Here is a 24,739-nt window from a genome sequence, read left to right on the forward strand (position 1 = left end):
ATGCTTCATCATCGGGGAAATGCACAATGAGACACATTACAGCAGTGGGAAATACACCCACTGCTGTAATGGCTAAAATGGAAACTTACTGACAATACCAAGAGTTGCCAAGGATGCGGAACAATGGGGTTGCTCAAACACTGCTGGTGGGGATGTAAAATTATACAATTACTTTGGGAAACTGTTTGACAGTATCTTCTGAAACTAAGCATATGCCTATTCTATGATCCAGAAATTCTACTCCAGGTACATATTTAGAAATAAGTGACTATTTCTACCAAAAGACATTCATAGCACTACTTATAATTACCAAATACTGGAAATAACTTAAATGTCCGTTGACAGTAAATAAATTATATGAGTCAGGTAATGGAATACTATGCATCAATGAAAAAGAATGACCTGCCACTCTAACACACAGCATGAATGAAGCTCACGGATATAATGTTGAGTGAAAGGAGCCAGACACAAGAACATAACCAATGTATGTGTCCATTTATATGATGTTCAAAAATAGTCAAAGCCAGTTTATTAGATGGTGTTAAAAGTTCAAATGCTAGTTACCGTTGAGGGTGATGAACTAGGATGGGGATGAGAAAGCCTTCTGTTGGGCTAGAAATGGTCTGTATCTTCATCTGAGTGGTGTTGGCATAGTTGTATGCATATGGGAAGATTCAGTGAGCTGTGCTCCTAAGACTTACCCACTTGACTGTATATAGCCAATGCCTTATTAAAAAAGAAGAAAAAAGTCACACTCCCAGTGCAAGAGTTGGGGCCCAGAGCTGAGCTCCAACCTGAAGCTGAGCAAAACCATTAGGTGCTTACTTTGTCCACCGTAACTTTATTAATGCAACTGAGGTCACACCGTGGCTCTGGCCCACATTGATTTATGTTGAATGGACAGTCTCTGGAGAACCCCCAAACCTTCCTCATGGTTGCCCAGCCATGACCATCCTTCTAACACTTGTTGGGTAGGCTTACTGGGCTGGAGCTCTGTGGGACTGAGAAAGAAGAAAGAAATCAGTTTGTGCCCTCACCATACAAATGAATCCATGAAGCTCAGAGGTACTGAGCACCATGCCCGAGTCTGCCCAGCCAGTTAGAGGCAGGGCAGCCCAGGACTGCGTGACCCCTAGTCCATGCTTTCACCTGTCATCAGCTCAGCCTCCCCCTGAGGGTGGTGGGTGAAGAGAGGATGTGTGTGACACCACTTCAGGAATTTCTATGTGGGTCTTATCCTCCCGACTTAACTGTAAGCTTCCTGAGGATCGGGACTCTCCTGTTAACGTCTGTCTCTCCCAAGCAGGCCCTCTGTGCCCTGCACAAAGTGGGTGCTCGGTAAACACTCAGCGAATTAGGTTGTGGAAACAGATCCAGAGAGGTAGAGCAACGTGCTTGAGGCCACACAGCAAGCCCGCAGCCACAGTCAGGACTGGTAGTCAAGGCCCCCGACTCCTATCCCAGTGGCCCTCTGCCACTGTGCAATGTCTCTAACTTCCTGTAGACTCCAGGGACTGGAGATTCCAATGGGTTGGAAGATACTAGGGAAGGAAAGGACCCTCCTAGGTGAGCCAAGACTGAGTCTAGCCCTGGGGCCTTGGGGGAGGGAGGTGTCCTGGGAAGAGGGCTGGGAACGGGTTGCAGTTTGTACAGCTGTATGGACCCCTGCTCTCAGAAGTACCCTGTGCTCAGCAGTCATTTTCTTGAAATTCTTTATTTTAATTTTGGATGTATATTTTTAAGTGAAGTCCTGTGGACAATGGAGCACACACTGGGGCTTTGAGTCTGAGCTCACATGAGGTCCCGTCCCCTGCTGCCTATCTGCTTCCTGGGGACGGGTTCTTAGACTCCAGCTGCCTGGCCTCCTGACACCCCCAGATCCAAACAGCCTCCTCCTTCCCACCCCTACCCAGCTGCTACCGGGGCTCTTGCCCCCAGTGCATTCAGCTGGCAGCTCTGTAAGACAGCCTCTCGTCATCCCTGGATCCAGGCATTTGGTGTCCTGGTGCAGAAGTTGGGGTACCATGGGGATCACCCATCTCTGGGTATTGGACAATGGCCCCACTGGAAGGGGAGATACCTGACCCAACTGGCAGGTGCCCTACCAGGGCAGAGTGTGTGTGTCCCACCTGGGCCAGGGGAGGGAAGTTGGCAGCCAGAGGGCTTGGCCTGCATGCACAGAGTCACAGCACCCAGGCACCTGTGTACATCACGACACTCAATCATAAATGTTAAGGACAGTGTGACGGATCAGGACAGAGACCATGAGAGAAAGGGAAAACTTTATGTCTTGGTACTTCTAATGGCAGTTTTTTCCTGTTTGAACTCAGGACGCCGCAGTCCTGTTTTGCGTTGGACTCGGTGGATTCTGTAGCCAGGCCTGGCTGGGAGAGTCCCTCCTCAGGGCGAGGTGAGCACTCAGGCTGTCACGCAGGAGACTTGGCTCTCTCGGTCTAGCGCTCTCCTTCTCCTGTCTCTCTGGACCCAATCACAGGTGACACCACACCGAGGTACTCGTGTCTTGCCTTGCAAGGGGACATGAAACTGCGGGCATGGGAGTGGTGTTGTGGTTTGGTTGTGTTGATCTGCAAAGTTAATCTGCACTTTGGAATTGTTTTGCTGTAATTGTTGCCTCATGTTTTATGATGCTGTTCCAAAATGTAGACATTGAGGAAGGCAAGCCCTGCCGCAGCCCTCCAATACCCACTTGTCTACATCTTCCACAGCCTACCCCGCCCTGTCCAGTCAAGGGACAGTTGACTTTCTTCCCTTTGCAGTCACTGGCCTGGGCTAGAATTCAGGTGTCCCCCCAGCTCCAGGCATCTGTATCCCCGACTGACCTGCAATAACGGCGTCTGCAGTCTGAGCTGTGCACAAGATGCTGGTCAGGTGGGGTGCCACGCCCGCCCAGTCCAGCCTGCAGGCTGGAGGGTGTGGGGGCCAAGGTCTCCTCCACTGGGCATGGAAGCACAGCAGAGAGGCCTCGGCTCTCCAGTACGGAGGTGGAGAGAGGGCATCCATGCTGAGGGGACCCAGGATGTCAGGGTGCTCAGGGAGGGGAGGTGGGTACAGCTGGAAGGGGAGGGCCTTGTGGGGATTGGAAGCTGGGGCGGCACAGAGCCCACCGGGTCTCCGAGTGCCTCAGGCCCCAGGCTGGGGAGTTGGCCTTCCATCTGTCATAATGGGGACTGTTCAAGACAGCTTCAACCCAGGAGCAGCATCAGAACTGACTTTCACAAGCATCGTTTGGAGGCTGAGGGACATGTGGACAGAAGGTAGGAGAACTGAGGCAGGGAGCCGGCTGTGATAACACAGATCCAAAATAGGCAATCGCCATGACGAGGGAGAGGAGAAGGATAGAGAGACGGGAGTCCGGCCACTAAAGGACAGTAGCACGTGATTCCGCACGGAGAGTCTCTTACAGTAGTCAGATTGGTAGAGGCTGAAAGCAAAACGGTGGCTTCAGAGGCTGGGGGAGGGGAGCGGGGCTTAGGGCTTCAAGGGGGACAGAGTTTCCACTGGGGAAGATGAAAACGTTCTGGAGATGGGTGGTGGTGACGGTTGTACAACAGCGTGAATGTACTTAATCCTATAGAACTAACTGTACGCTTAAAATTGTTAAATTAATTTTGTATTGTGCATTTTACCACAATCAAATGACAGCAACAACAAAAACTGTAACATTCAAAAGAATAAATGAGCGAGAGGATTGACAGGTGTGGGGACCTACCAGAGCTGGGGGAGGCGAGGGGAGGGTGTCTGGCCTGGGTGGCTGATGGCAGCAGGGTGAGGTGGTGGTGGTGGCAAGCTGGCCACACTCAGGGCTGGGCTCATGGAGCCAGAGGGGCTCCAGGAGATGTGCCCAGCAGAGCCCGGGCTGGAGAGACCATGGGAAGGTCATCAGCTTATCACTGGACACTGACCCCCCACCTCGGAGATAGCCCCCAGGGAGGGTGTGAGATGTAAGCAGAGGACAGTAGCCAGGAGAACAGGCAGGCCAAGAAGAACCTGTCATCAGGGAGCCTGAGAAGGAGTGGGGAGAAAGGAAGGAGGCAGATGGAGACAGTCACATACTTGTTAGGCTGCAAGGAACAGGGACTCAGCCTGAGTGCAGCGAGGGAGCGTGAGGAGGGGCTGGGCCTTGTATGGATGGTGGCGGGACAAGGGTCTGATGGGAATCCAGCATGAGCGGCAGCCATCCAGGCCCAAGGAGCAGGGATGGGGCTCTTCTGGGGACACCATGTTGCCCATCTCTCAACTCGCTATCTAGATTCTCCCTCAGAGCCTCCAGAAGGAACCAACCCCACCACACCTAGATTCTGGACTTCCAGCTCCTAAGCTGAGAAACAGTGAATTTCTTCTGTTGAGGCCCCTCCATTTGTTGGGGCAGTCTCAGGAACCAGTACAAAATGCCAGGAAATGAAGGAGCTCATTCATCCAACTCTTTTTTTTTTAATTCAAGCCACCACATAGGTCATTGACTAGCCAATGGATCGGCTGTCCTTGAACCCAGCATCTACTCTGTCCAGTCATCAGGGGAGGTCAGGGGTCATGTGGTATAAAGCATTGCTGCCCCCAGAGGTGCCCTGGGGAGGAGGGCAGTGGGGAGACTGCTCTCGCAGGAGGGGCAGGGGACCCAGTGGAAGGGAGAGGTGCAGGGATCACGGGCTTAAATCCCGTGTGGCCAAAATGTCTTCCCAAAGAGAAGAAGAGACAAAAACAGAGGAGAGAGGCTGTGAGAAATCAGCTTTGTTTTGTAAATCCACCTCCCTTTTCTGTGGCTGAGATAACAAGATGGTATAACTGGAAAACATTCGTTTGAATTTGTGACTCAGCTCTTCCCGACCTCGGGGAAGTGTGGTCTATAAATCAAGATGTGGCTCCAGCACCTGCTGCCCAAGTGTCCCCTGGGGCAGATGCTGGAGGAGCCATCAGCAGATGTGACTGTGCCCACCTCCTGGGAAAGATCTGTTGGTACTCCAGGGACCGCTTCCAGAGCTTCCATTCCTGAAGCTTCCTGAGGGATGGCCTCAGTGCTTGACCCACTCATTTTTACTGTCCACCCTGCCTACTTTTACTCCCTGGCACAGGTGGTAAATTCTCTTTTTTGCATATTTAGCAGCACTTAAGGTTCCTGCCATTGAGAAGCTGGGAGGCCAGACATGCCACTCATGTAAAAATACACAGGGCTTGGAAGACTAACGTTTTTAAATGTGTTTTAAATTGGTCGAGCTGTCCTTTTCTTTTTCTCACCAGCTCTCGCTCAGGAGCCCATCTGTAAGGCAGGCAGCAGCATCACCCCTTCCTGCCCATCCCTCCCCTCTTGGGTTCCCAGCCCTCCGAGATCTTTCCACTTTAAAAATGGGGAAGTAGAGGACCCGAGAAGAGAGGGACTTGCCCCAAGTTCCCAAGACACTAGATCAAAGCCCAGATGTACTCGTGCCAAACCAACACCATCCCCAGGTGCAGGGCTAGGCACCAGGACCATAAGGATAAGACACAGCTCCTTACCTGGGGGCATGGCAGTCTGATGAGCGTGTAGGGGATGCAGGGGGGAAGGGAACAGCCCCAGCAGTGGCAGTAGCCATGGGAGCCTCGTAATAATGTGTCTGATAGGTGCGGTGCCCATGCTAACCACGCCCCAGCCCCAGGCTTTTGCCCCTTACCTGCTTGCTGCAGGCTCATCATCATAGCACCTGTGGGTACTCCAGGGGCTGCCCTGACTCAGAGCCTGAGTACTGTGATCCCCTCACTGTGCAGATGAAGAAACTCAGTCCAGTGGATATCAACCTTTTATTTTAGTAGGTGAATCTTTTTGTCAAGAGCAATCTTCTATGGAACCCCCAATAAATCAGGCAGTACTGGGGAAGCACCCTTGCTTAGCTTCTCCCACTTAACCCCCTTGCAGGGGTCTGGAGAAACTTCCCGGAACCTGAGGTCTCTCCTGAGCACAGGGCAAACACCACCCCTGGGGGCTAGGTTACAAGCAGAACTTCCTGGTCCATTTATACTCATTTTACAGATGAGCGAACAGAGGCCCAGGGGAGGGGAGGGGTTTATCGAGGGTCACCCCAGCGAGTTACCACCTCAGCTAGCACTCTGGCAAAGTCCTGTGAATCTCAGGCTGTCCATCTGTGACACCTCTTTTACTAGGAAACAGAGGCTTTTACTAACAGCTATAAAATACCTTCTCTTCCAAGCCATCATTTAAAGCCGAGCTTTCAGTGGGCTCTTGTTAACACGGTGTTTTCACCTCCCTCCAGCCCTGTCTCTCTCTGACCTCCAGCCACACGTCACTGAACACAGGAGAAGAATCTCACTTTAGAGAAACCACCCCTGGGAGCCAAGTGGATGAGTGTGGCTTGAAGCCGACAGCTTCGTAGTTTACCTTAGGAGTTCTCCGTTCCCCTCAGCTTATTTAATGAAATGCCTTGTCACTCTGTTCACAGGACATTTGACATTAGAAAGGGCCTTTTAAATCCTTTGAAATATGATTTTTAAATTCATTGGCACCTCGGAGTGTGTAAGTGGAACAGTAACTTTCCTGTGTGCACTAAGACGGAGCCTTCTCCAGGAACTTTAATGATTGCAGCCCTCAGGAGGGCATCTCGGAAGGTGCCTGCCAGCCAGCCCCACGCCTCCTTTAGCAGGCCCCTGGTTGCCACCTACATGTCTTCTCGCCTCTTCCCAGCTCCTTTCTCCCCCGACTGTTTTGACGTGGATTCCTCTCTCCCCTGTCTGTTCCCTTTCCCAGTTTGTCCCTTCTCCAGGGTCCGTCCATGACTTTTTCTAAGGACGTTAGTGCCAACCATCTAGGAAAATGAGTCAACTGGCTAAGGAGTCAAGCATGGGCAGCTCCCAGGGTCCCAAACCTGTCTCAGCTGGTCCTCTCCCCCAGTCCCTTCTTGTCCCTCATGTGACCCAGAGGTGAAGCCAAGGCTGTGTTTCCCAAACTTTGTTCCATGAAGTTCCGATTCCAGGAGAGGTTTCTCAGAGATGTAGTTTCCTGGCCCAGAGGTCAGGGTTGCTCTGCTCACCCTCACCATCGTGGTGATGGACCTCTGTCGTAGCAAGCACACCGACAGTTTTGAGAAGTCAGGGGGAGTCCAGAGTCCTGTGCAACTGTGTACAACCCAGGATCTGTCTGAGCACCAGAAATGTGTTTTGCAGCCCACCTGAGAGATGCCAGTTTGGAGATGTCTCTGTGATGGTCAGGAAGCATCTGAGCCCTTCACTAGGGTCCTCTTGGCCCCGAGATGGAAATCACAGGGCCTTTCCTGGCTCCCTACTCAGGAAAATCCAAATTAGGTTATTCTCTGAGAGCCTTCAGGAAGGGTTGTTTTTCTTTTTCATCTATACCAGAGCATTGTCAGTTGCTTGTGCTTTCTTTGGAAACAAATAGTCAAGTCAAGAAATGAGTCAAGGGGTGGTGGGGGCGGGGGGGCATTTATGGCCTGAACGCTGCAATCTTGGGGTCTGATCAGAGGGAGACATCAGCTCAAGCTGAGCCATGCTTAGAAAAAGGGATAGCACTGGCCTTTTCTGTATTTGGGAAGCAAATCCTTTCTTATCAAGCCAGCTGTCACACACACGGGCTTCTCCTACAAATAGGCCCACACAGGCACGGGCTTGCACTAATAGCATGGATCTCTGCTTCTTCCTGAAATGGAGGCTGCTTCTGGTAGCTGAGTCAACTTTGGTTTTTGTTTATTTTTAATTACTTTGTTTTAGATTAACAATTACTCCCAGATTTTTGATTGATAAGTTGGTTCTTTTCCTAGGTTTTGTTTTTCTCTACTCTGGAAAATTCCATCAGTCATTTCACAGATGAGCCACAGTTTTGTTTGTATTTGTTTGCGCTGGGGTCTGAAACCACAAGCTGCTGTAAGAAAGGTGATGCTGATTGTATTAGTTGCTATGGTTGCCATAATAAAGTACCACACACTGATTTAAAAAGCAGAGATTTATTGTCTTAAAGTTCCAGAGGCCAGACGTCCAAGATCAAGGTGTTGGCAGGATTGGTTCCTTCCAAGGGCTGAGGGTCTGTTCCAGGCTTCTCCCCAAGTTCTGGTGGCTTGCTGGAATCTTTGGTATTCCTCGGCTTGTAGAAGCATCACCTCCGTTTCTGCCTTCATCTTCACGTGATGATCTTCCTGTGTGCCTGTTTACATTTCCCTTTTTCATAAGGACACCAGTCCTATTGAGTTAGGGGCCCACCCTTCTCTGGCATGACCTCACTGAACTTTAATTACATCTGCAACACCCCTCTTTCCAAGTACTGTCACATTCTTACTTGGATCATGGGATTGGGTTACTGAGGTGGGGTGGGGAGGTTAGCATTTCAGCATAAGAATTTGGAGGGGACACAGTTCAACGTTAGGCGAGAGGCTGTGTGGTACCGTGGAAGCACTGGGGTCCGGTGACAGGGATTCTGAGTCAGGCCTAACTGAGCCATCCCTCAGTTTCTTTGTTGACAAAATGGTTTTAGTTAAAAGACTCAATTTACAGGGTGTGGCCCCAGGATTGAATGAATTCTCAAGTGTGAAAGTGTCCTAGTTATGGAAGTAGCAGAGATGGGCTCCAGACATGGGTGTCAGGTACCTCTGTGCCATAGGGAATGAGCAGTAGGCGTCTCTAGCAAGGAGAACAGCTGGGAAGTGGCAGACCTGGACCCCTTTTCCCAGACCCCCTCCCTCCCATTTGTCACTTCCTCTCTGAGCCAGCTCCCTCAGAGGTGAAATGAAAGGTCTGGACGAGGAGGTCTCCTTCTGGCCATGAAGTTAGCGGATTCTGTGAAAAGGTGCGGATGCAGTGGCTAGAACAGTGCGGGCTTGGAACACAGCAGATCTGGTTCAAATGGTGATTCTTCTGCCTCTCAGTAGTGTGATTTGTGAGTCCCTCAACCTCTCTAAACTCAACATCCTCATCTGCAAGATGGGAATGAATGCCTGCCGCAGAGGTTAAATTATTAATAGGATGTCCTTGGGAATTACTTAATCACAGCTTGGTGTATGGTAGTATAAGGTAGCTATTAGCGTCAGCTGTTCTTCTTGAGGATTGAATGAGATGTTATAGAGGAAGAGCCTGCATACAGCAGGTGCTCGATGAACCACTGATGTTCACCCTGCTTTTAAGATAGGCCTTGGCAGAATGTCCAGCATTCATGTTTTTCGTAAGGGTATATAGTGTGGAGAGTTGTACAGAAAATATTTGAACTACTTGAAGAATGAAACAGTTTTCAGGGACTCATAGACCATTTATAATCATCTATTACTCGTAACGGAGAAGACAATGGCACCCCACTCTAGTACTCTTGCCTGGAGAATCCCATGGACGGAGGAGCCTGGTGGTCTGCAATCCCTGGGGTCGTTGGGAGTCCAACACGACTGAGCGACTTCACTTTCACTTTTCACTTTCATGCATTGGAGAATGGCCTTGCCAATTACAACAACTACATTTTGTTAAGCCGCATGCCCTCAGGACTTTTACCTTGCACAGTTTATTAGAGAATTAATCCAACTTAATTCAGGATTCCATTATAGTAATTATTATCCTGACAATTCATAAGACATGCCCAGGCCTCCTTGTGAGTGACAAGCATCTGCTTGCTCTGAGAATGAATCCAAGAAGGATCTTTCTAAGATTTTTCTCTTTCCAGTAGGTCAGCTCAGAAAGTTCTTTCACAATGTCGTACAGACGAGAACTAGAGAAATACCGTGACCTGGATGAAGATGAAATCCTTGGAGGCCTAACAGAAGAGGAGCTAAGGACCCTGGAAAATGAGCTGGATGAGCTGGACCCTGATGTGAGTAGGCACTAAAGGGGACACATTGTCACACACGCAGGACGGTGACTCTTAGCGGCTGGGGGAGGGGCGGGCTGACTGCCTGGGGTACCATTTCGCCTTTCCTTCCATGGCAATAGCCTTAGAGTAATCTTGCCTTTGTGGGGGGGTGTGTGCTAGTCATGATTCTCTAAAGTAATAGAGCAAATAGGATATATATATAGATATATAGATATATAGATTTAGATATAAAGAAATTTATTGTCATGAGTAATTGGCTTCCATGATGATTGAGGCTGACAAGTTCCAGGATCTGCAGTTCGCAACCTGGAGACCCAGGACATCTGAAAGTGTCGTTCTAGCCTGAGTCCAAAGGCCTGAGAACCAGCAGAGCTGATGGTATAGTTTCAGTCCAATAGCTAGCAGGCTCAAGAACCAGGAAGAGCCAGTGTTTCAGATCAAGTCCAAAGGAAGAAAACAAAACGAAAGCAATTACCCAGCTCAAAAAGGTCAGGCAGAAAGAAATTCCCTCTTACTGGTAGGAGTTTCAGCCTTTTTGTTATACATGTATTCAGACCTTCAACTGATTGGATGGGGCCCACCCACCTTAGGGAGGGCCATCTGCTTTACTCAGTCTACCAATTCAAATGTTAATGTCATCTAGAAAGACCCTCACAGACATATTCAGAATAATGCTTAGCTAAATGTTTGGGCAGCCTGTGACCCTGTCAAGTTGATGCATAAAATTAATCATCACATGTCCACTTGCCGTCAACTTGGCACCCATACACATCTTTTTAAACCATACTTATCTCCATATAGGACAATAATAAGGCCATAATTCTGCCTCATGTGATACAACTATCCTGGGTACCTGCCAGAAGAAGAAGTAAAGTCCTTGAGTAATGTTTATTTTCTCCTTGATAGCCTGAAACTTAATACTATGATATAAAATTAACAATACTTAAATGCCACCAGATAAAATCAGTACATTCTTTGTTACATATTAAGAGAATAATAAAGGGAAGAAAACCAAAATATTTACTTAATGCATACACACATACATAGACTCACACATACACAAACATGTTCATAAAAAATACAGAGGAAATACTCATAACAATATTGTCCTCGTTTGTCTAACTGGTCACATGGTCATAGCTGGCATTTATAACTGCATTCTTCTACTACCCATTCTCTGCTCCCTTTGCCTTCAGCAAGCACCTCAGCTGGCTGTGAGTCTTTGCCTGATGGAGTGATCTACTCCTGAAGGGCCTGGACCATTAGTAGTCCTGCCTGGATTGAGTTATTATAGTTTTCCATCGACTTTAATCCCTGGGCCTTGTAATACTGAGAAAGCCCTATAGAAATACAAGGAATCCTTTGTATTTCAGGGGGATGCCCTTCTTTACCACCCTTCTGGAGCAGCAGCCTAATTTTCCCCTCAGTAATCAACACACATCACCTCAGCCAGTACAGAAATTCCCTTTCTGCCTATTCATTCAGAGGCATAAGGAGCCCCCAAAGTGGCAGTTTTAACTTCCAGTCCAATGGAATCATTGCTATGTCTCCTGGTAGAAGTATTCCTCCCTTTGGAACTAAGACTGAGGCCAGCAGAGCACAAGGTCATAGGAACAGGAAGCAAAACTTTTGCCAGTGGGTCACTAGGGGTACCAGTGTTGATAGTGGGTTGTTGTTTTTAGTCTCAGTCATGTATGAATCTGTGCGACCCCGTGAACTACAGCATGCCAGGCTTCCCTGTGCTTCACCATCTCCTGGAGCTTGCTCAAACGTACATCCATTGAGTCAATGATGCCATCCAACCATCTCATCCTCTGTCATCCCCTTCTCCTTCTGCCTTCAATCTTTCCCAGCATCAGTGTCTTTTCAAATGAGTCAACTCTCCGCATGAGGTGGCCAAAGTATTGGAGCTTCAGCTTCAGCATCAGTCCTTCTAGTGAATCATCAGGATGATCTTCTTGCAGTCCAAGGGACTCTCAAGAGTCTTCTCCAACACCACGGTTAAAAAGCACCAATTCTTCAGCGCTCAGCCTTCTTTATGGTCCAACTCTCACATCCATACATGACTACTGGAAAAATCATAGCTTTAACTAGACGGACCTTTGTTGGCAAAATGTCTCTGCTTTTTAATATGCTGTCTAGGTTTGTCATAGTTTTTCTTCCAAGGAACAAGCATCTTTTAATTTTATGGCTGCAGTCACCATCTGCAGTGATTTTGGAGCCCAAGAAAATAAAGTCTGTCACTGTTTCCATTGTTTCCTCATCTATTTGCCATGAAGTGATGGGACCAGATGCCATGATCTTCATTTTTTGAATGTTGACTTTTAAGCCAGCTTTTTCACTCTTCTCTTTCACTTTCATCAAGAGGCTCTTTAGTTCTTCTTCACTTTCTGCCATAAGGGTGGTGTCATCTGCATATCTGAGGTTATTGATATTTCTCCCAGCTTGTGTTTCATCCAGCTTGGCATTTCGCATGATGTACTCTGCATAGAAGTTAAATAAACAGGGTGACAATATACAGCCTTGATGTACTCCTTTCCCAGTTTGGAACCAGTCCATTGTTCCATGTCTGGTTGTAACTGTTGCTTCTTGACCTGCATACAGGTTTCTTAGGAGGCAGGTAAAGTGGTCTGGTATTCCTATCTCTAAGAATTTTTCACAATTTGTTGTGATCCACAAAGTCAAAGTCTTTGGTGTAGTCAGTGAAGCAGAAGTAGGTGTTTTTCTGGAATTCTCTTGCTTTTTCTATGATCCAGAGGATGTTGGCAATTTCTGGATCCCTGTGCCGACCCTTGACTCCTAGACCCGTGAGTCCTGGTCATGGGAGAAGCAGCACCACATACTGGACACTGAATCAGAGCATGTACAGACTCATAGCGACCCTTAGCCCTGCAGGGTTTTACCACCTGGTCGCACTGTAACTGAGTTTTCAGAAGCCCTGTCCACCATTCCATCAAGCCAGCTGCTTCAGGACGGTAGGGAATGTCTGCCATGGAATGACTTAACTGAGAAGTAAAGGGCTTCCCTGGTGGCTCAGATGGTTAAGAATCTGCATGCAGTGTGGGAGACATGGCTTCAGTCCCTGGTTTGGGAAGATAACCTGGAGAGGGAATGGCAACCCACTCTGATATTCTTGCCTGGAGTATTCCATGGATAGAGGAGCCTGGTGGGTTGTAGTCCATGGGGTCTCAAAGAGTCAGACATAACTAAACAACTAATGTACAAAGATCTACTTCCACTGGTTTGATGTCTTTATCTTTGCATTTCATAAGTAGTACATATAAATGTGTTTAAGCTCAGAATTTGCCTCTGCAGCCAGGTTATGGCATCACAAGACAGGAAGCTCACTGGTCACATATGTGGTTTGGCCAGTCACCACAGAGCTGTGACAGAACCAAGGGACGGACTCCAAGGTGGCCTGCTATACTATCATTGTATCTGTATATCCTTGGTACCCTGGCCTAGGACCAGTCCAGAGAAGGTACAGAATGAATATTACTGAATTAAGGACATTTTCCATTTGATATATTTTTATTAAAAATGGGGTATTTCATGTCTTTTTTAAAAAAGCTGTCACTCTTCAAACCTAGTTTAATAGTGATCCATACAGTAAATACTACTGTACCATTTCACTAACCCTCTAGTAACCACAGCTCGTGTACAGGGAGTGTAGGTTAGCAGAGAAGATGCAAGACAAGAGGTTAGATGTTCTAGGGGCAACCCTGGCTGTCTCTCTTTCATTCACATCACCTTGAGCCAGTTGCTGTCCTTCAGACCTTATTGTCCCAGTCCATGGAATGATGGAGCCTCATTGGCTCCATTCAGGGCTAAGTTTCCATGAGCTTATAAACTGGTCCTACCTCCAGATTTGATTAAATGTCTTCTTTTAGATAACCCAGAATCCTTGTCTAGGGGTCCTAGGTTTTAGGCCCCACAGAGTGACAAACCCCTCCAGGAATGTATCCTCTGCCTGCTATTCACAACCCCTTGCCCACACCTACACCCAATCAGGAGGAGATGGTCCCCGAGGCGAGGCCACTGGAGTTGACCTTCAGGTGCTCAGTCCAGAGGGGAGCGGGCACAATAAACCACACCCCAAGTGGGAGCACACAGGGAGCTCAGGGAGAGGATGAATTCTTTCGGTAGGAGGCTTTACAGAGCAGGTGATACTGAAACTGGGCCCTGGATTTTTCTAAGCCATGAATAAAAACAAAGAATTCTATGTTGAGTGAAGGCTACAAGTAGAGGCTCAGGCACAGAGAGCAGTCGTAGCGGGGAGTGTAGGTGGGGTTCCGGTGGAGGGCTAGCTGAGCCTGGAAGGGGGCTAGACATGGGGGGAGAGGGGGGTATAAGGCAGACTAAAAGCTGTGGACTTCTCTCAGCAACTCAGGGAGTTCTGAGGACAGAGAGTGGGTGGGTTTGCTGACAGAGATCTTCCCTGAAGATAAGCAAGGGCCCTGCCCTTCTCTGCAACCCTTCCATCATCTTGCAGAATCTTTACTGCTCCCAGGGTGAAGCACAGACTCCCCAAGAAGCCCCCAAAGCCTTCTGCCTCTGGCTTTCCAGGCTGTTGGAGTTGTCCTGAGTCCCTGGACAGAGATGAGTTAGGATTAGGCTGTGGCTGCAAATTGGATGCATAATGACAAGGTTCAGAGCCAGACATCAGATGTTGGAGTAGGCAGATAGAGGAACCCTCTAAGAGTAGAGCCCCTGAGACCTGTTTGAGCCTCAGCTGGGAGCTCCATTTTCCAAACTGGCAAATGGCCCCACTCCTGATATCTGGCCCCAGAAGCAAATTCCCAGGGCCTCTGTGCCCTTACACACCTGAGCCCTCCTCGCAGGTGGTTAACAAGAAGGTATGCCTGAACACAGGCGGGATGGAGAGCCTGGGGCACAGAGAGCTGACTGTCTTGCCATGCATCACAGGACCAGGGTGCGGAGACTCAGGTTTCAAGCAGGCTCCAAAGTGTGCCACCTCCCCCTCTGGCAGGAGGAAGGTACAAGTACACTTGAATTTTGGAGTAGAGTTGGCAACCTGAGACCTGTGATCCTCATACCATTGTGGTTTCAAGTGGACATTTTCAAAGACCGCTTTCTCTCTAAGTTCAAGAAAAAGAGGAGAGAAATCAGAGCAAGGATAGGAGATAACCGAGACCAGTGGGGTTTTTGTCTCCACCTCACAATTGGCCCTTCACTGAGGTGCCTCTATTACCTGATTTGCAAGTCAGGATGGGAGCTTTGAAAAGATCTAGTGGGGCTCCATTCTTGCTGAGAGCACAAACATTCCAGCTTGAGTTTCACCTGACCTCCACCCATGTTCTGAAATCACAGCGCAGGGAGAGGCCAAAGGTATGCAGACCACAAGAGGCCTCCGGGCCACTGGCCTGGAGGGGACACAGAGACCAGGGGGTGTCCAGCCCTCCAACTCACAGAGCAGAACCCGAGCCCAGAGAGAGGAGGGGACTTGCATTGGTCACACGTCTGAGGAGAACCAGCCCAGGTCCTGGGCCCACTGTCCTCTCTCTTACATGCTCTACCCCACCTGTTTTAAGTCTAGTTTAACAAGCGCTTAGATGGCACTTTTTATGTGCAGACACTGTTCTTGCATTTTGAAAATATTCATTCATTCAACTGTCATCCTAATCCTGTGGTACAGACATTGTTGTCATCCCATTTTGCAGATGAGAAAACCGAGAGGTGAAGTAACTTGTCCAAGAAACTGAACTGAGGCGGTGGCAGAACCATGATGCAGCTCTGAGTTCACTCTTAGCCCTGACACTAAAAGGCTTCACTGGAGTCCTCAGGAAGATAGTGTGAGCCATGCCTGTGCTCTGGCTTTATAGTTGGGGAGGGTACTGTATGAAAGATTGTCCCCTTTTCCTCCTAGAAACAACCTGAGATGCAGAGATCCTTACTCAATCCTGGCTCTGCTCCCAGTTTAGGCAAGTGCTTTTCCCTCTCTGGATCTCAGTTTCCCAGTCTGCAAAATGGACACAGTTGGCCTAGATGCCCTCTGACACCCCCTCCAGCTCTAAGCATCTCGATTTTATGCGCAGTTCTTCACAGTCTTATGACCTGAATTCAGTTAACAGGTAGTGTTGCAGGGGGTTATGTTTGCAGTGATGCAACTGTTAAGCCTCAGTGTCATGTGACACAGTAGAGTACGCAGAATTGGAAAGCTGCTTTGTTTGCAGCAGAAGATTCCAAACTTGTGCACAGTAAAAAAAAAAAAAAAAAAAAAAAGAAGTCCTCAAAACTTTCTTAGTCTGCGGCCTGGAAAAACTCGAGCTTATCATGAGATTGTTGCACTTGGACTCCCACGGGAGAGGAATGCTCCATGTGCTAAAAGTATCCGCTGTTGACTGATTCCCCAAGAGGACCTGCCCTTTCTTGTCTCTGTGGAGTTAAGTGGATGCCGCTCTGAAGCTGAGCCAGCTGCTCGGCCGAACCAGACGGCGGGGAAAATGGGTAATGTATAGCCATGTTTGAGGATGACAGGTCACACCGTGACTCGAGCAGGGTACAGTGTATGAGTTCTTAGAGCAACGATAGATAGTCGGCATTTGCTGCGACAGAGCCCTGCATGGATTCTCTTCTTTAGTCCTCCGCAAGTTTTGGTTATCAGCCCCATTTTCCTGGTGACTCACACAGTAAAGAAACTGCCTGCAATGTAGGAGACCCAGGTTCAATCCCGGGGTCAGGAAGATCCCCTGGAGGAGGAAATGGCAACTCACTCCAGTATTCTTGCTGGGAAATTCCATGGACAGAGGAGCCTGATGGGCTACCGTCCATGGGGTCGCAAAAAGTTGGACACAACTGAATGACTAACACACACACACACCCATTTTAAAGATGGGGAAACTGAGGCTTAGAGAGATGAAGTAGCTTGCCCAGGAGTTGGGACTCCAGCCCAGACAGTCAGACCCAGTAGCCTGTGCTGTTAACTCCCACCTCCAGTGAGGGTATGTGGGATGAGCCTGGAAGGGAACTTGGAGAACAAAGTTGGGAATTACCAGCAAATTTTTTTTTCTAATTCAGTGTCTTTTGAAGTTGTTACATTATTTTCACATAAATACAAATCTTAAAACAAAACAAAACAAAACAAAAAAACTACCAGCCTAAAGAATTTAACTATACATCTTACTTGTTAATGAGGCTTTGAGGAAAAGGAGTAATATTTTTTAGTGTCTCAGTAAAAGGATCAAAATATTTGCATGAAAGAAGGCAGAGATAATCCCAGACTTATAAAGAAATTGGATCCTTCAAGTTGATTCTGAAGTCTGCAGTTGGGAATCTGTGACACATTATAAAAACAACAGTAGAAAACAACAGGCCCCTGCCAGCAACAATCATTTTAAAACTACAACTATTCTCTGTTGAGGTCATCTTACGTGCCAGGTGCTGTCCTGTGTTTTATGGGCCTTGTCTCATAAAATCTCCACGAGGATTCTGTGAAATTGATCCTTGCAGGTTGGGGTTAAAACCACTCTAAGAAAAGGAAATGGATGCCCGAAATCACACAGCCGGTAGGTGACAGACCTGCCTTCCCCAGCCCATAATGTGTTAAGAATTCTGGGACCATGAATTGCAGGGAGAAATGATGGAGGAGAAAACCTCTGGAACTGTAGGATCTCCGAATTAGAGGGACCCTTAGAGATGATCTAAGCCCCACCCCAATCCCTGCCTGTATGAACACAGCGCAGGTAAAAGAAACCCTGGTTTACAGAGTTTTTCCTACACACATGTCATTCACCTGGTGCTTTCTGTATCTCATCGAATCATTACTCCTGAGGTTAGGAGTATTATCGCCACTTTGGTGATGAGAAATCAATATAACAACAGCAGCCTGAAATCCAGGGAAAGGAAGGGACTTGTTCAGGGTCACACTGCAAATCAGCCACTGCACCAGGACACACCAGAATCCTGGGACTTCTGATCACACTACATGACTTCCAACCACAGTCCACAAAATCATAAACCCTCCCTATTCGTGGCCCACATCCTATCCTATAGACCAGAAGACACTCTTGGCCATGCAGGAAGCAGCCATATCTGTTCACAGGGCTGTGGTTCTCCCTTGTAACACAAGCCGGCAGATTCACAAGCCCAGGACAGAAGTAAACAGTTGAAATGGAAAGAAATAAATCTCTGCTCTAAAAATAGGCACACATCCTTAGAAACATGGCCAGCCGTGCACGGAGCCAAGGGTGGGCCTGGTGGGGTGAGGGCGAGTGAGGCCAGGTGTCGGCATGTCCCCAGCCCACCCTCCGTCTTCTGGCACCCTGACCACCTCCCCACCCGGCTCTGCACCCCACTACCTTCCCCCAGGCAGGCCTCCAGCCTCCCCAAAACCCCCTCCTCCCCACTTCTGCTTCTGGGTGACCTCTTGGATCTGGAGCCCTTTATTCTCAAGATAGAATCCTCCCATTTCTCAAGAGGCCCAACCTCTCCACCCTTCCCTTGGGAACCCTTCCTGACCCTTCCCCTCTAAGCTCCCAGTGAAGCACCTGCCCCACCAAAGAGGGCCCCAGTGAGCCGTTTCCTTTTTGATTTTTATGTTTTTCATAGGAAATACGTTAAACATATAGTAGGGTACAGAATACACCTATGTTCCCATTATCCAAATTTAACAAATGTAAAAATGTTGCTTTATTTGATTCAGATCACCCTTAAAGAAAAGTCATGGTAAAGTTTCAACCCTGCCTTCCCACCTCCCCCAGTTCCTTCCCCATCTCTCTCACTCCCTCACTTTCTACTCAAAAGGCAGCAGACAAGCCCCCACAACATCAGGTAGGTAATATAATGAAGGAAGGAAGCTGGGCCAGTTTTCTTGAGGCGCATGGCCATCTTGGGTCATTTCTTACTTTTCTGCTCTTAAAAAGAGATATGGACGTAAGGAAGTTTTCATTTACCACTTTACCCTCAGGGAATAGAAGCAACGACAGAGCCAATGACTGTTAACCATTCGTTGACCTCTGTGTCAGAGACAGTGGGGAGTGGTGGGGACTGAGGCAGACGGGAGAGTTTGTGTTTGACCAGAGGGCACCTGCTATTCCACTCCACCAGGTGCTCTCCAGCACTGTCCCATCATCTGAGTTTGCAAGAAAGGCTGGAAATCTGAATTTTTATGCGCAAGTTTCCTGTCTGAAAGTGTTGGCCAGCTCATTCAAATATACAGACAAAAGCAACCAAGTTTTGGCATTTGATTGGACTTTAGACCTCCCAGTTTCCGATTTTGACTGTTCACAGGACAGATTTTTAGATAAACAGACAGATGGACAAGTACCTAGCCCAGTGTCTGGAACATAATGGGTGCTTCATACATGTTTATTGAACATGCATATATGACTTGCCCACTGGAATCTAGGGTTGTTGCAATTTAGAGCCACATTGTACCACCACAGATACAGGGCAGCCACGTACACTTGTGCAAGTTGTGCACTGCGTAGCTCCAGGAACCACTGCTCGTATAAGCCAGAGAACACACGTGCCCCTGGAGCTGTGCAGCGCCCAGTCTGCACAGTCAGATGCTGCTGTGCTCACAGGGCTCCCCCATAATGCGCTGTCTTTTCAGTTGAATGGAAGTGAACAGTTATGCCCTGTGGGGACAAAACTGACTGCTATAATCTGCTTCTAATATAGAGTTCAAACCTTTATTCTGAAGTTTCCAAAGATGATTTGACCATTTTACAGAAAGGGGATTCAAGGTCCAAGAGCGCCAGTGCCCTGTGTGTGGCCTCAGAGCCCTGGGATGAGAACCCAGGTTGTCAGTTAGAATGCAGTTTGTCTATAAGTAATAGAGATTCAAAATAACATAACTGAAGCAGTGGTAGCTCAGTCAGTAAAGAATTTGCTTGCATTGCAGGAGACCTGGATTTGATCCCTGGGTCTGGAATATCCCCTGGAGAAGGAAATGGCAACCCACTCCAGTATTCTTGCCTGGAAAATCCTATGGACAGAGGAGCCTGGTAGGCTACAACCCATGGGCTCGCAAGAGTTGGACACGACTTAAGAGACTAAACCACCACCAAGCAGTGTTCTGTTCATCTCTCAAGTAAGTCCAGAGGTGGGAAGTCTAGGGCAGGTACGGAGCTTAGCTCCCCAAACTTCCTAGAGTCCCAGGGAGCATTCAGCTCATCTTCCTTCCATCGCTAAGGTGTAGCCCCCATTCTCATGGTCCAAAGTGGTGGCCATAATCACTGCAGTCCAGACATTAGAATAGAGGGAAAGGGTGGGAGGTGGGGAGAAAAGGAAAAAAAGCCATTTTTCAAGTATCTTTTAAGGAAAGTTACTGGAAATTGCCACTGGACATTTCTCATACTGTGACCCAACCTAGCCACAGGGGAGCCTGGGAAATGTAGTCTTTTACCATAGTGGCCATTGCGCAGCTACGTGTAGAGTGCTTTTATTACTGGAGAGGGGGAGAGATGATATTGGGGACTATCTGAAGTCTGTCGCTGTGAGTTTGCCAGTTTTATGGCCTGATGTTCTGCTCTGCCGAAAGTTCTGAGGGGAAGTGAGAGCAGTTTATAGGAATTTAACCAAATCCAGATCCCTGAAGGAAACATTACAAAGGTCTTACTCTCTAGTTTGGCATTTCCTAAAATCTCCATCAGTAAATTCTGCAGCCCCACTCTAGCACCTTTCATAATGTTTCCCCTTCCCCAGACCTGCATGGGGCAGCAGCTGGGTAGACCAGCAAACATCTCAGGGTAGCAGGTGTGATGCTGACCTGAAGGGCGTCTAAGAAATACCATCTTTTCCCTGCTGGAGCATCAGTGCTGTGTGATTCTGGACAATTCAAAAGATGTTAGCACCTATTACTTGGGACTGGGGATTCAGAGAAGACTAGGATACATCTCAGCTGGCCTTTGAGGGACACTCAGTCTCTCTGGGGAGAGGGATATGGCATAAATGTGCTCCAAGACAAATTAGAAGGAGCATTATATAAGACCTGGCAAGATGCCTCCGGGTGTTTGGAAAGAAAATTACCAGATCGGTGTGGGGAGCACTGCAAAGGCTGGACAGGGTGCCCGAGAGAAGGGCTTTGAAGGATGAATGCAGTGGGGGAGGAGGGGTAGAATTCCAGGCAGAGGGCATAGCTTGAGTGATGCCCCGGCAGGGTGATGGTGTGGGGCGAGGCTGCGGAATGTGGAGCAGCCTGGAGTGGCTGGAACATGGAATACTTAAACCGAGAAGATGGGGAGGCTGGAGTTCGTTGAGGTCAAATCAGGAAAAAGCTCTCCATGCCAGGCTGATGAATTTGATAATGATTCTGTGGGTTAGTGGAGGTGCTGAGTATCTGTGACTGTGTTGGGGAGTGACCTGGTCAGGTACACAAGTGGGTGCGGTACACAAGCCAGCCTGGTCAGGTACACGAGCCAGCCTGGTCAGGTACACGAGCCAGCCTGGTCAGGTACACGAGCCAGCCTGAGGCTCCCCTGATGCTCTCAGCAGTAAACACCATGGCTTGAACTAGGCTGGTGCCTGTGGGACAGAGATGATTCTAAACCCTGTAGCCTCAGGCTCCTTCCCCTGACAAGTCAGGCACTCTCATTCTGCCAAGCCTCTGTCTGTGCTTTCTGTCCCCCTGTAACCCTCTTCTCTCTCCTCTTCACCTGGCTGTTTCCTGCCTGTGCCCTGGGACTCATTCAGCTCAGGAACCACCTCCTGCAGAAGCCCCAGGTGAAGGAAGCTGCTCACACATGTGTGTGTCTCCCCATCTGAGAGCCCTTGTGGGATGTGATCACTCATTCATTGTCTCAGGATGCCCAGTGTCCCCCAACAGCAGGGAAATGGAACATCTTCCTTGAATGTGAGGCAGAAAAGGAGGATAAGGAGAAGCCCAGGAGAGACAGGTTTGCCCTGCCTTGTGTCATGAGACATGCTGTGAAGAATCAGGTTAAAAGACATTGTATATATGCTGAACCACCAGTCTGAAGACAGCCATACGGATCCTTGAGATGCTAGTTATGTACACTGTCACCTATATATCAGCTCAGCCTTCCTGGCTGTGTGACTAACGAGGTGTGTGACTTTGGGCAAGTGACTTCAGTTTCCCATGCCTCAGTTTCCCCAACTGAAGATGAGAGAGTTGGCTCAGGGGCTCTCTTCCAGGCGTTGCAGCTCTGAGCTGCCAACCTGAGATCCTTTTAATACATTGTGCCTGTGTGTGCGCGTGTGTGTGCATGCACACACATATGTGTTGCCTGTGTGTGTGTGCATTGTCCACATGCACTCTGCTAACCAATCTGCAGTGGTTCTAGCCGAGATAGCTCCTCATGTAGCCCCAACTATCTATAGCAGTGATAATTGTGCAGATACTTAATATTTGGCCTTTACTGCACCTGTTCACAGGGTGTTAGAGCTCCTAACAGCACAGTTGAGGATTTGTCAAAGTTTCCATCATCCTTTGGGCAGCTGGATTCCAGAGCGTGGGTGAGAAAACTAAACAAAGATGCTAACCTATCACGCTGTACATCCAACTTTTAAATTTTACAACATTTAAAAGAAAATCACCATTTAAAAAACTACAACTAGGAAACTATAGGAAGAGATTGCTTAGTTTTACCTCTTATGATTATTAAAAACAATTTTTAAAACCTCTGCATTAAAAAAATAAAAACATGTATCTACCTCTTTCTTCCTCTAGCCCAGAGCCTGAAACAAGCAAGATATTCAGTAAACATTTGAGGGATAAATGAATGTCTTGGCTTTCTCTATCTGGAATTTTAGTCTGATAGGAACTCAGATCAGAGGTGGCAAAATGGCAGCCTCTGGGCTGAGACTGCCCTGCAGCTGTGTTTTATTTGGTCTGAACATTGTTTTTAAAATATTTGGATCATGTGTCAATATTTAAAAATCAAGAGCTCTCACATAAAGATCAGCAGATCTAATAACACCACCCACGGCAGTTCTTAGCTAGAGCTGGGTAGTGTGGAGGCATTGAAATCTCCAGTGTGCCACAGTCCTCCTCGCTCCCAAGTGTATAACAGCTATAATTTTCTATTTTGGCTAAGATCAAAGAGTACCTAGAAATTCTTCCTCCTTAAAACCAACACTAGGGACTGCCCTGGCAGTCCAGTGGTTAAGATGCTCTGCTTTCAATTCAAGGGATGCAGGTTTGACCCTTGGTCCGGGAGCTAAGATCCCACATGCCACATGGCTTGGCCAAATTAAAAACAAAAACAAAACAACACCACCAACTTTCCTGTTTGGAAATAACAAAGAGATCACCCATACATTAGCCACTGCCCTCCTCACATGAGTAAACTTCTAATTGTAAGTAAGGACCTTGAAGGCATGCTCAGAGTCGTATACCCCAAAGCTATCTCCCAAAGCAAATCTCACCCTAACCCACTGGTCTTGGAGTGAAGATGTGTGTACATGTGATGTGTGCATGCAGATACGGAGTCCCTCATGCAGAAGTGACATCCGTCCTGGAGAAGCAGGCTGCTGCCTCCCTTTGAACCAACTGTAAAGAAAGCACATGCACAGCAAATTTACACTGTGCAGACGGTGAGATAGGGAAACGAGACTTAAGGGCCTTAAAGGTGAGATGCTTCCACTAACCCGCAGGCACCATGGACGCTATGACTTTTACAGCAATGTAGAGGCTAGTTATCAACTATTCTTTGCTATTCAGTAAAGTGGACCCCACTTTAGCATCTTGATTAACCTTAAAAGCTAAAATAATTGATTGTTTTGCATACATGCTGTAATTGAGACTTTTCTCTCCTTTTACCCTGCTTTCCCCGTTTACCTTCTGTCTCCTCAGTTACTCCAGATTACGGAGTCCTTGGTCGGGTCCTGGCCCTGGGTTTTAGCATACTACCTGGCTTTATAATACTCACCCTGTAAGTGTTTGTAAAATGAGTAAGGAATTTAAGAAAAGATACATTTCCACACGAACATGTTCAGCAAATATTCTCCTGGTCAAAGGTGATGACAAAATGTTGTGGAAACTCTTTCTTTACCAATTGGATAGCTAGGTCTGAGACTCAGTTTTAGGTTCTGATAGTTATAAGAGATCTAAGGCAATATTTTCTAACCCATGTAATGCCTCCATGACCAGTTTACATAATATGGCTCCTCACTCTTTAAAACAAAACGCCACATTAAATCTGGCCAGCTCTAGCCTGCCCAGTCTCAGCATCATTTTTGGCCACTGACACACAAAGAGCCTGTGTTCTTAGCATTCTGTGGGCACTTAATGTATTTCATTGGCCATTTTTGTAATTTTTCCCTCAATAACATTAAAAAAAAACACCTTTTTTTGAGATAATAATTCTCATGCCATAAAATTCACTCATTTAAAGTATACAATTCAGTGTTTCTTAGTATATTCACAGAAATATACAACAATCACCATAGTCAATTTTAGAACATTTTCATTTCAAAAAGAATCCTGTTCCTGACAGCTGTCATTTTGCATTTCTCACCATCCTCCTCAGCTCTGGGGCTTCCTTGATAGCTCAGGTGGTAAAGAATCTGCTTGCAATGCAGGTTCGGTTCCTGGATCGGGGAGATCTGCTAGAGAAGGGATATGCTACCCACTCCAGTATTCTTGAGCTTCTTTTGTGGCTCAGCTGTTAAAGAATCCACCTGCAATGTGGGAGACCTGGGTTCCATCCCTGGAGAAGGGAAAGGCTACCCACTCTAGTATTCTAGCCTGGAGAATACTATGGACTGTATAGTTCATAGGGTTGCAAAGAGTTGGACATGACTGAACAACATTCACTTCACTTCCTCATCTCTAGGCAACCATTAATCTACTTTCTGTCTCTCTAGATTTGATGCTCTGGACACTGCATATAAGTGGAATCAGACACTATGTAGTCCTTTGTTACTACTGGCTTCTTTCACTAAGTATGACGTTTTCAAGGTTTCACCTGTGATGTAGCATGCACCAGCACTTCGTTTCTCTTTATTGCA

General features: G+C 47.7%; 2 protein-coding genes across 3 annotated transcripts in view; both read left to right on the forward strand.

The window, feature by feature from the left end:
• Window positions 1-22,998, forward strand: part of TDRD7 (tudor domain containing 7) — a 144,754-nt gene extending 121,756 nt beyond the window's left edge. Inside the window, exons 18-20 of one of the 2 annotated variants that reach the window (XM_070794795.1) lie at window positions 9,662-9,805; window positions 19,671-19,859; window positions 21,461-22,998. The gene's annotated coding sequence lies outside the window, so the exon portion shown is untranslated. Of the gene's footprint in view, window positions 1-9,661; window positions 9,806-11,658; window positions 12,324-19,670; window positions 19,860-21,460 lie in introns of those variants that run through there. The other variant, XM_019966247.2, reaches the window with a different exon arrangement.
• TMOD1 (tropomodulin 1) overlaps window positions 9,672-24,739 on the forward strand; it is a 68,373-nt gene continuing 53,305 nt past the window's right edge. Inside the window, exon 1 of the mRNA XM_019966255.2 lies at window positions 9,672-9,805. Coding sequence (XP_019821814.1) covers window positions 9,686-9,805 — 120 coding nt within the window. The 5' untranslated portion in view covers window positions 9,672-9,685. The remainder of the gene's footprint in view (window positions 9,806-24,739) is intronic.

The sequence above is a fragment of the Bos indicus genome, chromosome 8 (assembly GCF_029378745.1).
Source record: "Bos indicus isolate NIAB-ARS_2022 breed Sahiwal x Tharparkar chromosome 8, NIAB-ARS_B.indTharparkar_mat_pri_1.0, whole genome shotgun sequence".
In the NCBI taxonomy this organism is placed as follows: Eukaryota; Metazoa; Chordata; class Mammalia; order Artiodactyla; family Bovidae; genus Bos; species Bos indicus.